General features: G+C 44.1%; 1 protein-coding gene across 1 annotated transcript; it reads left to right on the top strand.

Moving 5' to 3' along the window:
- The first annotated feature begins 233 nt into the window (after positions 1 to 233).
- On the top strand, positions 234 to 14443 carry USP30 (ubiquitin specific peptidase 30). The gene is made up of 13 exons (XM_090063152.1): positions 234 to 350; positions 544 to 653; positions 2309 to 2491; positions 3204 to 3307; positions 4188 to 4286; positions 5081 to 5123; positions 5428 to 5522; positions 6813 to 6872; positions 7157 to 7243; positions 7883 to 7963; positions 9110 to 9326; positions 10328 to 10436; positions 11300 to 14443. Exons 1-13 carry the CDS (start codon positions 277 to 279, stop codon positions 11562 to 11564), a joined length of 1527 nt encoding a protein of 508 aa, XP_089919278.1. The 5' UTR covers positions 234 to 276; the 3' UTR covers positions 11565 to 14443.
- Positions 14444 to 14848: the final 405 nt, after the last annotated feature.

The raw sequence follows: 14848 nt of genomic DNA, 5'->3' as shown, positions 1-14848 counted from the left end.
ACAGCAGGCCTCATGGCACCTCCTCTCCCCCACGCGAGGGTAAGACCTGACGCTCGCTCCCCACACCGTGGGCTGCAGTGGTGCCACGCTCTCGCGATACTTCCCCCCCCCCCCGGGGTCCTTAGCAACCGCGCGCTGCCGTTGCTAGGGGCGGTCCGTGCGCTAACCAGCCCGGGCCGCGCCACTTCCGGTCCGTCCCTGCCTGTGGTCCCCCCCGCGCCCCGCGCCCCGCGCCCGCGGGGAGTTGGGTTCCGCCTCGCTAGGCCCGGCCGGGGAATGCTGGTCGCGCTGGGCGCCGCGGGGCCGGGCAGGGCGGTGCGGAGGCTGCTGCGGGCCGGGGTCGCCCTCAGGTGGGGGAGGGGCTGGGAATACGCCCCCCAGGGACAGCTCGGGGGGGCTCAGGCAGGGCAGGACCCCGCTGTTAGTGGGGGGTGTCTCCCCAAGCCTGGGATTGCGGGGCAGAGCAGCCGCCCTTGACCTCTGCCCCCGCCCCCGAGGGCAGGGGCAGGCGCAGACCCCCCTTCTCGGCCCGTGTCTCGGCAGGTGCAAAGCGATGAAGAACTGGGGCGTGATCGGCGGCGTCGCGGCTGCACTGGCGGCCGGGATCTACGTTCTCTGGGGGCCCATCGGCGACAGGAAGAAGCGCAGGAAAGGTGGGCAGTGTCCTGGCGAGCTCCAGGGGTGCAGCGACCCCAGCCCGTGCCCAAGTCAGGAGGTGGGCAGTGGTTGGGGCTGTTTTGAGGAGGGGTTCGGGTGAGCCGAGCCCCCCTCCACGCCCACCCGAGCTCCCGGAGTTGAGGGCCCTGATCCCCACCCCGACCTGGCTGCCCCCGTGGTTTATGCCGGCAGCCGGGAGGGGCTGTGGGTGAAGCCGGTGGATTTCAGGTGGGGATCGGGGCGTCCGCCCAGGTCTCCAGCTGCTGCTGCTGCATCAGTGCTGGGCAGAACGGTCCCTTCTGCCGGCCCACCCCGCAGCGCACATAACCGTAGGCAGACAGCCCTGCCCGCCCCGCCCCATGCAGTGGCCACATCTGACAGCTGCCCCTGGGGCGGATCCCATGCGTTCGCAGCCGCCTGCCTGCAGGTAGTCAGCCTGCGGTCTGTATTGTTCCCCACCCTTGATCTAACATAGACCTAGCACCTGAACCTGCCGCAGGTAAAGCCGGGGACCCGCAGCAGCCAAGTCTTGTTTCTATAAAAGGTTGTCAATATATGCTCGAGAGGTCCTTGGTAAAGGGTCGCCCCTGGTACTACAGAGGAAGGCAAAAAGTTGTGCATTTCTAGGATGGCCTGTACTGATGAATGGAAAGGTCCCTGAGTCAACTTCTAGGTTTTCTAGAAAAGGCTGAGAAAATGTTTCTGAACATTCCTGTGCGGGTGGGGTTAAATGTCCTCGGAGCCAAGACTTCTGCTGTTAGACAAAGATCTGGCTCATCCAGGTTGTTTGTTGTGATCAAAACCTTTTTGTTGAGCAGGTATAAATGTTGGCCAGTGCCCCTCTGATGTTTAGAACCGTGTCAGAATGAATTTGTATTGTATCAAGAAACATTTGTTTTCCGTGGAGATATGATCAGTTGTTGGGCTGGTTGTATCAGATTTTTGAAAGCAGGCATTAGACTTTCGTGTATCCGCAAAAGTTTAACGGAGGTTGGCTTGTGTGGGCTTCCTTACAAAATAAAGGGCTTCACCATTGCAGAGTCTACCCATCACGGGTTGGCTAGAAAAGACAGTGCAGTTCTTAATTAATTTGGTCTTTTGCAAATAATTCTGGAGTCCTGCTTCATATAGGTTATTTAAAAATAGCCTTCAGCAGTCTGCTGAAGAATATTGTTGAGTTTTTAAAATGTTTTCCCAGCCACCTGTTTCCTACAGATCAAAGCTGGACTGCTTAGGGAGCTTCTGTTTAAGTTCATCATCTAGTTGCCTTTTAAGTTGTTTTGTTTTCCTTGTTGTTTTGTTCTCTCATGTTTGTTCTCCTGTTTTATATATTATTCTTTTCTCTTATTGTAAACTGCCCTGAGCATTTGTTGCATTTTGTTCTTTGTTTTCTTCTTTTATATAGTATTTTGCTCTCTTACTGTAAACTGCCCTGAGCATTTGTGGCATATAAATTGAATGAATAAATAAATAAAAAAAAATGGCATGCTTTGTACTACAGCGTCCCATTTCCTTAAACAGAGCCACTATTGTAAAGTCTCAGACAAAAGCTGGGTGCTTTAAATCCTGCAGCATATCTCTTCCAGTAGAAAACAGTGTGAATAAGACTGTTCTAGACTATGGATTGTAAGCTGTTAATGCATATTTGCAGGGCTTGTGCCTGGCCTTCTCAACCTAGGAAACACCTGTTTCATGAACTCCTTGCTGCAGGGCTTGTCAGCATGTCCATCTTTCATCAAGTGGTTGGAGGAATTTACATCCCAGTACAAGACAGACCAGACTGAACCATCAGAGCACCGATATTTGTCCCTTACCTTGCTGCATCTCCTGAAAGGTATTAGGCTGCTAAACTTTCAGGGGTTAGTTTATGTTAACAAGACAGAAAAGAAACCGAATATGATCCTGTTTTCTAGAAATGAAGGAGAATACTAGTGCGAGGTAGTCAAACCCTAATACTGCAAAGGTGTCTTAAAACAGCCGTCACACTTAGAATTTTGTTGGAAAGAAATCTGATTTATTAGAATTACATCCAAACGGTTTCCAGATTCATTATTTGACCCCAAAAAAGAGAGAACAATTATTGAAATATATTGGGACTCACTTAATTGATTTTGATTAAAATAAAGTCTGTAAGTCCAGCCCTGCACCCAGGATGCAATTAGCCTCTGTGCCAGGCTTATTAGGCACGTTAAGTCCTCAAAAATATGTAAGGATGAATAGGTTGTGCCTCACTCTTTTTGTGGGCCTTTCTTCTATTGGAAACTCCACATAAGTTTTTTGGTGCCTCCGGATATTGCCTTGTATTAAAGTAATAAATGCAGTGACACATGCAGATTTATTACCAACCATAAGGTGGCTTTTTATTTTAATATTGGTGCTCTAGTGACACACAAAAATAACTCTAGCTATTCACTTGCAGTTTATCTTTTCACCAGAAACCTTCTGTAAAAATAGGGCATTTCAGGTTTTATGGGGCTTGTAATATCGGTTTTTGATCAAACCCCGCTTACTTGCTCCATTTAACATTTTGAATGCGATCTCTCCAGCCTTATCCTGCCAAGAGGTCACAGAAGATGATGTTTTGGACGCAAGCTGCTTATTAGAAGTGTTAAGGATGTACAGGTGGCAGATTTCTTCCTTTGAAGAACAGGTAATTACAACATTTAAATAAATTACAAAGTGTACCTTATTGTTCAGAGCGAGTAATAGATGACTTACATAAGTGCTGATATTTATAGATCTGGCTGTCAAATCTGAATCCTCTTCAGTGTGGTGAAAATCTTTCTTTAGTAAGTGAAGAGAAGCAGCAGTGTGATAATTCCATGGTATCTTCAGTTTACTTTAAAGATTTGTCATGGAATCAATCAATACACAGTTCAGAATCTCATACTTCACAGCTTCAGCATTTGGTGTGACTATGCCAATAGTGAGAAGATTTTAGGAGTAAAATTCTTAACCCCTTGAAATCAGTGGGGCTTGATTAAAATCCCTTGCTCTGTTTTTAAATGGGAGCTTATAGGGCTTCTAGCTCTTGGAGCCTGCTTTGAGTTCCTCGGTCTGTACAGTTGGCTGGTAAATAGTTCAGTTGCCTCTTCCATAAAATATCCTTGGTTATTTTATGCTTCAACCAAATGACACAGTTTAGTTCTGCTGTAATAGAAGGACTGTCCATCAGTTTTACCACTACTTTCGCTGGAAAGGAGGATTTGGGGTCTTTATGGGTTTTACCCTCCTCTGCACTTGTGATTTTCTACAGCCACAAATACGTTTTTAAAATTTGGTGTCCATTGTTGCGGTCTTCGCTTTACAGAAAAGGTTGTGGGGAAAACATAGCACATGCATAAGTGGCAATGATGATGATTGTTGTTGTTGTTAAATGCGCAGCATCCAGCTAAGATAGTAAGATTTGTGTAACATTCCCTTTCACCCTTCATTTTGGAATGGTGGGCTCTGATGTGCTCACACACTCTCAGTACGTTTGTCAGTGTTTTAGCTTGGTTTTGTCTAAGTTTGATGCCCCCATTTGATAGGATGCTCATGAGCTGTTCCATGTCCTCACGTCTTCCTTGGAGGATGAGCGGGATCGCCGGCCACGGGTCACACACCTGTTTGATGTGCATTCGCTAGAAGTAAGCCTTTTAAAAATGTAATTTCCTTGTCACTTGGTGTTTGCAGGTATATCTGATAGAGCATGTTTAGAGTCTGAGGTTCCTGGTTAGCTAGTAAAGGTACTAGAGCTATGATTCTTTCATCTCTAAATGCTGGTCTTTTGTGTTGGGAAAAAATGAGTAACTAGAAATAGCAAAGAACAGAACAGAAGGAGGTTTGGAAGCAATATAATATGCTAGTACATTGGTGTTCTGTGCTAGGAGGGGGCTCAGATCTGACAGCACCGGGGCTGTAGCACCTTTCGTTAAAGAATCCAAGCCCAGTAATCCATTTAATTAGGCATTCTGTCTGTAATAGTTGCCAGTACAAGATGCCTGGAAAAGGTCTTAGAGAGATGACATAACAGACAGTTATGGAATAACCCATTGAAAAGGGATGTCTTCTTAACCCTTAATAATCGTTGGTCAGCTTCTCCCGAATGTACAGGTTTACATGCCGCATACATTTCTGTCCTCTGTAAAATACTATGAATGTTCTATCCATGAAGCTTTTATTAATTCTGTTAATTCCTTGATCCCAGTAGCATTTTGCAGATAGTTCTGGAAGTTAATCATACACTATATTAAAAAAACATTTCTTTTATCAGTTTGAAATATGTTGCTTTTCAGTTTCCAAATTGCAAGATTCTAAAAACACACACCTTTAAACTTAAATATCTCAGGATACCACGTCAGGAATACAGAGGGGGATAGACTCAAGACTTTGTGCTCTGTGAAGTGGAATTTATTAAAGTAGTTTTTTCTCCTCTCTGTAGCAGCCAGAAACAACCCAAAAGCAAATTAGCTGCAGAACAAAAGGTAACATTTTCTCCTTTAAGAATGTGAATCGTGCATATTTACTTATAGGTATGACAACAATTGTTTTGCTTACTGAAATAATATTATTGATCTGTGCTTCTCTTAACTGCCAGTGCATCTGTAAATATTGTTAAAGATAATATTAATTAAAAAGTTGTCAATGGGATAAAAGTTGTCTTTAAAAAGTAGTGTATAAAAAGTGTCTTTAAAACGGTGTTTTTTACCACTGAAAAAAATTCATGTAAGATCCCTTATGATCATGGCTGTATTAAGCATTAAAGACCACTGTAACTTTGTATTTTAGGATCACTTCCCCCTATGGCAAGTCACTGGAAATCTCAGCATCCTTTCCATGGGAGACTGACCAGTAACATGGTTTGCAAACACTGTGAACACCAGGTACAAATGCATGTATCCTGTTCTAAACAAATACAAAGGGAAGACTGGGTCATTTAGGACATGATTTTGTTGTGATATTTCCATCCTGACCTAAGTTGTTTTTTTCAAATAGTTAATTTAGGCTTCAGAAACATGTAGGATGAGGGTTTGAGATTTTAAATTCATCGGGTTGAGGACATGACTGTCAAGTGTCTAGTACAGGGGTCGGCAGTGTTTTTGGGCAGAGTGGTAAAAACACCTGCAACCTCAACTTACGAGATGTTGGTGTGCCAGAGGTGAATTATGGGGGAGCTGTGAGGGACCTGATCCCTTGTTGTGGCAATGCAGCCCCAATCTCTTCCCCGCTGTCTGCCCTGAGGCGTGCGTGCCAGGTAAAATGCTTTTGCTTGCCCAGCTGGCACACATGCTGGGAGTTGCCTGCCTCTGGCGTAGTACAACATTGGTGATGTAGAAATACCTAGTGACAATGCTAATGAAAAAACTAAACAGTGACCCCATGTTATCCTACTGTAGTAACTATCTTGTAACTTAAAATCAGTCTTAGCCTTAGGCTGGTACCTGTGAACATATTTTTAAAGATGTGGTAGTACCGGTACTATTTTTTTAGAATTAGAGGCTGCCAGTATACATGCTGGGGGGGCGGTAATTAGAGTGGTTCCTGGCCATCTGTTCTACTGAAAACATCTCACTTTCACATCTATTAAGTCCCCATGGATTTAAAAATGGCCACAGGGCACTAAAGTTAAAGTGCCTAGCAGCCTTTTTTAAACACTGGGGGGGTTTAATACCCATGAGGCTGTGGCAACACTGCAGCATTCAAATTAGAATGCACAGACTTAATTAATCGAGTCTGCTGCAATGCATTTTAATTAGAACATCAGTGAGCACGTGTATAGGCAGACAGATTGTGCCTTCCTTTACTGCCAAATCCACCTGTCAAATTTAGTGAATTAAATGCAGTCCTTGGCTCTAAATGCTGGTGGGTAGAGAGGAGCTGGTACCAGATGCAATTTGGATAAAATTCTTGCTGCTCCTATGGGGAAAATCTCAGATATTTACAAAGAAAATCCCAAGCTCTCTTTTGGCAGTAACTAACTGGAAGACAGTTTTATTAGAACTGTGATTTTTTTTTTGAAGTTGTGTTGCAATTAGAAACACAAAGCCAGATTCAATGTTATTCATTTAGGGTGTCCCTAGTGAGCTCAACAGCCATGGGAGTGGAGAGAGCTCAGGTTCCCATAGCCTGAAGGTTGACCTTAACCCTAGGATCTGTGAAATGCTTTTTTTCAGAGTCCTGTGAGGTATGACACATTTGACAGCCTTTCGCTGAGTATTCCAGCAGCCATGTGGGTGAGCATCTCCTACTGAGGCACGATCCCTTCTGTACTGTAGGCTGCCTTATGCCAAAGCTTTATTCTAGACTCTGCCCGTGTCTGAATTTAAGATGCCTTAAGATCCCTTCAGCAACTTTCCCACAGCTTTGTGTCTGTCTCCTGCTCTCAAGCTTTGTGGGTGGGCCACGGTTACCCCTGAATGCGTTCATTCCCCTGACACTGATGACACAAAATCATTTACCAGAATTTAACAGTGTACATTATACAGTCAACAGAAGTATTTTTTTTCTTTGAATCAAGGGTCGCCCTTTGACACTGGACCACTGCCTCCATCATTTCATCTCCTCTGAATCAGTGAGGGACGTTGTGTGTGATAATTGCACTAAAGTACGTACTTGTACTCTCCACAGCTCAGTTTCTAGGGCAGGTGACTGAGATTCAGGACTCCAAAGTTGTCTTTCTTCCTTTGCCCCTGACCAGCTGCATGATTTATGGCAAACTGCTCAAATCTTCTTTTTCTTTTCCTTTCTAAAATGGGGTAATATGTTATGAGGCTTAATTTAGCAGTAGATTGTAACACACTTGGCATTTTTTTTTAATATTGACAATATCCTGTGTGGGGTGTTTAGATCTGATTTTTAAACACTGTTTTACAAGTACCTTGTAACTTTATTGTCACATGGAGAACAAAAGTCACTTGTCTAAAATAAGAGAGAGAATGGGCAAAGGGTTAGACTTGAACATAGAACCTTTGTGCTCATCAGCTTTTTCTAGATATGTTTGTAATTCATAACATTTCTTATCAATTTTGCTTTGTAATTTCCATGAAGCGGTATATCCCTGCCATTTTAGAGTTACAAATAACTGGGAAATGGTTTGATCTAAACAATGAACTGAGCACCATCCCAGAAATGGAATCACCATTGTTGCAGTGTGCAACACGCCTCCCCCTCCCCCAGCATTAGTTTGTGTAATCCAATACTGCAGGTAATTAAATGGCTATAATCTTAGTTCCTTTGATTTCAGATTCAGGCAGAAGGGATACGGAATGGGCAAACTATAGAAAACCAGAAGACAACATTTGTTAAACAGTTAAAGCTAGGCAAGGTAAGACAAGTTGATCTGGACAGTTGGCCTTTTTTAAGCTTGTTCAGCAGTGATTTTTCTTTTTGGTCAGTTTGAGACCCAGTTTTCAGTGGTGAGCTCTAAGAACTTTCCAGGGTATTTTTGCCTTCCAAAATGAGCTCCTTATTTGTAAGCCTTATTTCAGCAAAGCACATGAGCATATGCTTAACTTCTAAAAACAGGAGAAGTCCCCCCCATTCAGTAAAGCACTTAAGTGGGTGCTTGGCTCAGCGCTGGCTCATTATGTCTCTGTAGTTTCACCAGTGATCCCTTGAGATCCTGCATTTCAGTGATAAGTGACGCGATCTCTACTTTAGAGCCTGCTTGTGAAACAGTCCGTCAACCCCAGGGATCTTAAGAAAATGCTAAAAAACCCTAAGGCCATTCTGCCTGCAGGTAATTTGGGTGGACAGGCAGGATAGATGAAGAAAGCCACTTCCTGCTGTTTGGGGCAGAGACTTTTATTCTGTGTTCATTCAACTCTTAGCCCAGTGGTGTGGTCCAAGGCTAGATATCTTCCATGTTATGGTAGTACAATAATAAGTTCACTGTCAAAGACAGGGTTACCCCTGAATGCATCACTTCCCCTAGAGTAGATGGTCTGTTTAGAGTGTAGTCATAACTGTAAGTATGTGACTTTGCTTTCCATGGCGCTTGCTCATTTCACTCCATCTGTGAAACCGGGATATACAAAACAGTAGCTCTTTTTATCTCAGAGTATCACTAACTATAGATGCACTCACTTCCATGGACTACAGAATATTTGGTCTATTCTGGAAAAGTTTCACAGGATTTGATACTTGAACCTTTTAGGAAGATGGTTGTCTTTTTTGTTGGCTTTTCATGTTGGTAGGAAAAGCCTACTAATTGTGTCCATTGCCCTATCTAGTAAGCAGTGGTGCTGGTGTTATAAACCGCTCTTTTGACTATCAGGCCTTAGATCTTGTATCAAAGATGTTTCTTCTAATGGCTTTACATGCAGAGATGATAGGAAGAGATGTTTTAGTTACTTGTCCCCCATCCGTTTTCTTGTACTTTCCTACAAGTTCTAGTTAATAAGTTAGTCAGTCATTTATTCCCTTTCTCAAATGGATTTTGAATTTTTATTTCTATGGAAACAACCTGAAGCTGCCTCAGTGTCTGTGTATCCATCTGCAAAGGCTGAGCTGGTCAAACCAAGGCACACCTCTGAAACGTCATGAACATGTGCAGTTCAATGAGTTCCTGATCATGGACATCTACAAATATCATCTCCCTATCCATAAGTCAAGTAAACATGATCCAAACCAGGACTCTGCAGGGACATCTTCTGAGACAAAGGATGGACTGGCTGTGAGAGCCTCAGGTATTTGATCTGAAAATAAGAAGCATTTGGGTCATGAACTAAAATGTATTTTATCTTTGATTTTTTTTTTTTAAAGAATGTCTTTTCAGCAGCCTCAAGAGTCCCTTGCCTCCTTGTGTCTACAGTTCAGTTCTTATACACTATAAATTCTTTGTTCTTGCCCTTTCCAAAATTTTTGAAAGATTCATGGGCTATAGACAGGGCAGACAACAGAACTCTCGAGCAGATGGGACTTGGGTCTATCAAAGTTTTCCTGATGAAAAGTAACAACCAACACTGTCAGGGAACAAATTAAGCTGCTAGTGCAGACAGATCCTACAGCCCTCATGGGAGGCTTCAGAACAAGGTAGCAATGACAGAGCAGCCCGAGGTAAAGAACCTGATCTTACAGGCCTGTAGGCATGCAATAAATCCCATTGAGTCTTGGGGGCCCACTCACAATGTCCAAAATACAGTGTTTGAATAATGGCCTTGGGTCCAACCAGACCTTGATAGCTTTGATACTGACAAGCGCCGCATCCAAATTTTTAAAGAAGTTACTGTTGACAAGGTGCTTGAAGGCGGGGACACCCAGGGAGAGATGTTGGGCACGTGAACCATGTGCTAGGGAACTCCAAAATTGCTAAAAGAGAAAATCTCCACAACCTTCAGCAAACTGTTCCTGCACTCCTTGAAGCGTGACTGCATCACACTGTGAGGTTAATCCTTATGGTGTGTGTAGTCCCAAGCCTTCAACTAATTACTTGACTCAAAGTTGCTAGCCCAAGCTGAGCGAAGCGTTTCACAGCTACTGTAGGTGCTTACCTTCCTCTAGTCTGTAAGCAGTTAACATTGTCTTTGGATAGTCTACTTCCAACCTCATGAAGGTGCGAGTTTTAATCAATGTTGGTGAAGGGCTTTCAGGCCCCCTAATGAAGGCCCTGCTGAGAATGGTGGTATTTATCAGACTAACAAGTAGGGGCAGATATGTTAAAAGACTGGCTATGTTCTCTCTTTGGCAGATGGGGAACAGCCGTGTAGCACAAAATCGCTCTTTCTGAATGGGGCCTGCTCTCCTTCACTCCTGCCATCTCCCATACCTTTCCCTCTTGCCTCTGTCCCTGATTGCAGGTAAGTCAGACTTTTGTAGCTGTCTCATACCTTCAACCTATGAATATTACAGCTTCCTATGTCCCATGTTTATCATGCTCTTATAGCAGCAAAGTTTAATATGCATTCCAGATCCATCATCCATATGTTTAATATGCCTTTCAGATCAGGTATCCATCTTATTGGCACATAAATCCCTTTGTTTTTCTACGTGGATGATTTTTGGCAGTTGTTCTCTCTACATATCTCCTCAGCTAGTGAAACAAGTACTGCAAGTGCTGTGCTTGTTTTTCTGGTGACTACCACAGCGAAAAATCAGGAATGAAGGAATCAACTTATTATAGAGCCATTGACCTCCCACTGCCAACTTCCTTCCCCCTCCTTTATTTTCTCTTGGCTTTTGCATACATGCTTATATATGTCTTACAGACTTGTTTTGAACTTGTATTTAATAAGCCTGAGCTGTGGAGGAACTGAGATTTTGCAGCTCCCTATGACTTCAGCTACTGCTGTCATGGCTTCATGCTTCGGAAGATCGTGCCCAGTACTTTCCCTGTTAAAATATTTTCCCAGTACTCTTCCAGTTCTTGGTACTATTAAGACATATGTAAAGAACATACCAGGGACCATTTCCATGGAAGCTTTAAAGCAAGTGATTTTGCATTCTCAACTGGAGGATAAGGAAGCATTTTTGACAACAAAGCAGTGAAGATTTGGGGGGATAGGAGATAACATGATAGTAAGGTATAAGAGTTGTCTCTTACAAAGTGATTCATATAATGAATTGTTTGCTGTGTGGCTAAAAAAAAGAGCCTGGGGATTTTCTGCTGTTCTGTCTGTGACACTCATGCTGCTGACCCCTTCCTCTCTTATTTGCCGTTCAGTTCCGCAGTATACCTCTACCGCCTGATGGCCGTTGTTGTGCATCATGGAGACATGCATTCAGGACACTTTGTGACCTACCGCCGCTCTCCGTCCTCTCCTAAGAGCCCTCTCTCGGTTAGTAACCAGTGGTTGTGGATTTCAGATGACACCGTGCGCAAAGCGAGCCTGCAGGAGGTCCTTTCCTCCAGTGCTTACCTGCTGTTTTATGAGCGCGTTCACTCAAGAGCACAACACCCATGTCCAGAGCTCAGGGCTGAGGAATGACTTGGGTGGCTGGAGGCAGCTGAAACCTGATGGAACTGCTCTCACCAGATGTACGTTGCACCGCCCGTCCAGTATGCAGCTAACCCTACGACAAGCCCTCCAACATTCCACTCCCGTGGCACTGGCCGGCTTCTGCAGGGAGCTGGCGTCACGAACCAGAATACTGCTACCCAAAGTTGGTCTTCTAGTGTGTCGTGCTGTCAGAAGTGTGTCTGTGTTAAAGAAGCCTTTATTCTGTTTAGGTAGCATTCTCTCTGCCCGTGGGTCCGAAACAGGGGATTTCAAGCAGAGACTCTCCAAGGTCCCATTTCTATTCTGACTTATACATACGTTTTTATATGGAGTTGCTTAGTATAACCCCATTACATTTCACTGCCGAGGTTTCAAAGCAGGTGATCCATAGGAGCAGTTAATACGAGTGCTCTTATCAGAGGCAATGATTTAAAATACAATAAAGTGCCTTGAGCTTATTTAAATGGTTACATTTCCAGTCCAAATCTGCTGCACGTGGGTTACAATCCAATGAGCGTCTATTGAAGTGACATGAAGAACTGAATCATGTTTCTTTCAATAGCTCTGGCTAAGCAACGAAAGAATTCATCCATGCCCACAAAAAATGCATGATCTAAAAGAGCCCTTTCCTGGTGGTATGTTCTTTTCCTAATTCTTCAGTTCTTTGTATATTCTAAAAGGACTTCTGCCGAAGTAAACTGCAGTTTATTTTTCAGGGAAAATCCGAGTTGTTTATTAGGTGAAGACACTGATTTATTGTTCCATTCCCTTAAAATGTATGTGAAGTTAGGAGAGAGCAGCATCTGTTAGCAATTGCTATTGCAGTTTCTTCTGTCACTAAAACAATCTGATATTATTGCTTGCAGAATCAACTAGCTGAAGCCTTCTAGTGCTAATACGTTAAGGATATTTTAATTGGTCCCCTACAGTCACCTGTTCCCACCTTAATGATAAATACTGCCATTCCCTGTCACTCACTCAAATGTATGCCCTCTGACCTCCCACAGAGCTTGAACTGGATGCAGTTGTGAATCTGGGATATGCAGCAACCCGAGTGTCTTGGTGAAGTAGAGTATGCATGACTGCACTTGCTAGTCTGGTAAAGTAGTACCGAGGTCTGAGGAGACTGGTGTCACTGCATTAGATAGTGCTGTTTTCGAGGAGTACTGTATTAACTGTCTGTGGCTTCTCTGTGCTCTTTGGTGCGTCAAAAAAGGAATAGGCAGTAGGGGCAAAAAAAAAAAAATCCTTTGGGCTGTTTCTCTATAAACCGCAGTAAAGTACATGGGTTTCAGAGTTCTCCTCTGTCTTTGTACTGGTGAGATGGGGTCTGAAATGCAAATTAGGCCCTTTCAGCATCAAGTGCAGCCTGAATGGTCAACCAAGAGCGACTGCCTCTGGAAGGCTTTTACAGCAGTTTTGTACATTATGGACCCATCTTGCTCAACTACCCAAAGTTGTTCATGTGCATTTGGAGTTCTTCAGCAGGAGGCTCAGAAACAGCCACCACAGCGTGTAGGATCTGAAGGCATTAAGGACACTTAGCTGAAGTTATAGCAGAGTGGAACATAAAGTCTCTTACAACCTATAAAGAAGTCTTCAGAAATCTCAACGTATCAGGCCCAAAATCCTGCCACTTCTGTGCTGGCCTGTCAGTAGCACTTTTTTTTAACCTATTTCTATTTATGTAAAAAAATTAAACCAAAAGGATACAAAATGCCAAAAAACGTCCTCAAGAGAAAGACTTACAAAAGCAAGGAAGGTGGAATGGAGGGTGAGACTCCTTCATGCTAGACAGTGGGCTTTGCAGAGCAGCGCTGGTTGTCAGCCAAGGCAAAACCCATCAAGCAAAGAAAGCATCCAGCTACAGCTGCCCTGCAAAAGATACTTCTGGACTTCAGCGTGTCTCCAGCTGACAGCAGTACCTTGACCCAGCAGCATCTGTTGAGAGGTTTTTCACTCCTCTGACTTGAGTGGGTTTAAGTTGGCTCGTCGAACAGCAGCCAGACAAGCTGCTCTGTTTATAATGCAGCCGTGCGAGTCGGGTATCACGCACAGGGAGGACTCCAGGTCTTGGAATCGATCAGCAACACAGCAACCGTGTAAAGCCACACGTTGCTGAGAGCTGCTTCTGTCACGTTTTCCATTTCCACCTGCACAGCTCTGCCTTCCATTCACCTCTTTTCTCCGTGCCTGTTTGATGAGAATGAGACTTGTCGCTGTCATGCATCGTCGGGCTCATTGTGTCACCCTGCTGTTGGGCTGGGAATTGATAGTGACAGCTTTGTCAAGGGCAGAAGGAAGGAGGGTTGGGTAAAGCTAAGAGTGTTGCTTCTTCCTTTGCAGCAAGGGGAGAACAGACATTCAATCCTTAGCTATGGTCGCAAGGAACTAGGTGTCTTGGGTTTGAACTTGAGAAGGGTTAAACAACATGCAGCATCATATCGGCTGTTTTGGGTGTTTGTCACCCCTCAAGACCAGGCACATTTCTGGCTTAGCCTCCCATGCTTTGGCCTTTGGAAGCCAGCAGGGCTCTGTGCCAGGGACAGGAGCTTCCTCTGGTTGTAGGTGTGGGGTGTCAGGTGGTGCCAGCCAGTGACATTGCTTTCTAGATCCTCGGAGTAGAACTGTTGAGTCGGCGCTTATGACCGGAAAAGGAAAGTTGCGGAAATATGAGCTGGCCTCTGCTTACCCTGGTCAGACTGGTACGACTGCTCTGTAATTCGACTTTTCTCGTTTTAATGTGCATATTATTAAGAGGTATGATGTTAGCATCCAAACCACTGCACTGCGCTTTGAAATTGAATCTTCCCTTCAGGGTATTTTTGTACCTGTCTATACAGTAGCAATAAAGGAATCAAATTAATAGAAAATAGAACTGGTCATGTGTGGTGGTGTCTTGAAATGAAAAAACACAAGCAAGAATGTCATCAGCAATGTCTTTTCTGTTTCTAATGCAAGTGCTTACGCTACTGACACGCATACAAGCACCTCGGCACCTGTTTATTGGTGGAATACAAACAAATGACAAGATGGCATATTCAAAGTCTCGGTTTAATTAGGCATACGAATCCCCTGTGCCACACTCCCGCCTTTTTAGAACGTCGGTGAAAGGGCCACAAAAGTGCTCTACCTTACCTACAAGTAAGCTGCTCTTCGGCCACAGTAACAATAACATGTATATTATGTCAAAAGGATTGTCACCGAAAGAGTAGGTCAGCTTTTCCTCGTACAAGAATCTTGTTTTATTTGAAACAGATGCAAGTCATTCA

This window comes from Crocodylus siamensis, chromosome 9, assembly GCF_052110815.1.
Source record: "Crocodylus siamensis isolate JL-2025a chromosome 9, ASM5211081v1, whole genome shotgun sequence".
In the NCBI taxonomy this organism is placed as follows: domain Eukaryota; kingdom Metazoa; phylum Chordata; order Crocodylia; family Crocodylidae; genus Crocodylus; species Crocodylus siamensis.
This window is presented reverse-complemented; position numbering and strand designations above follow the sequence as displayed.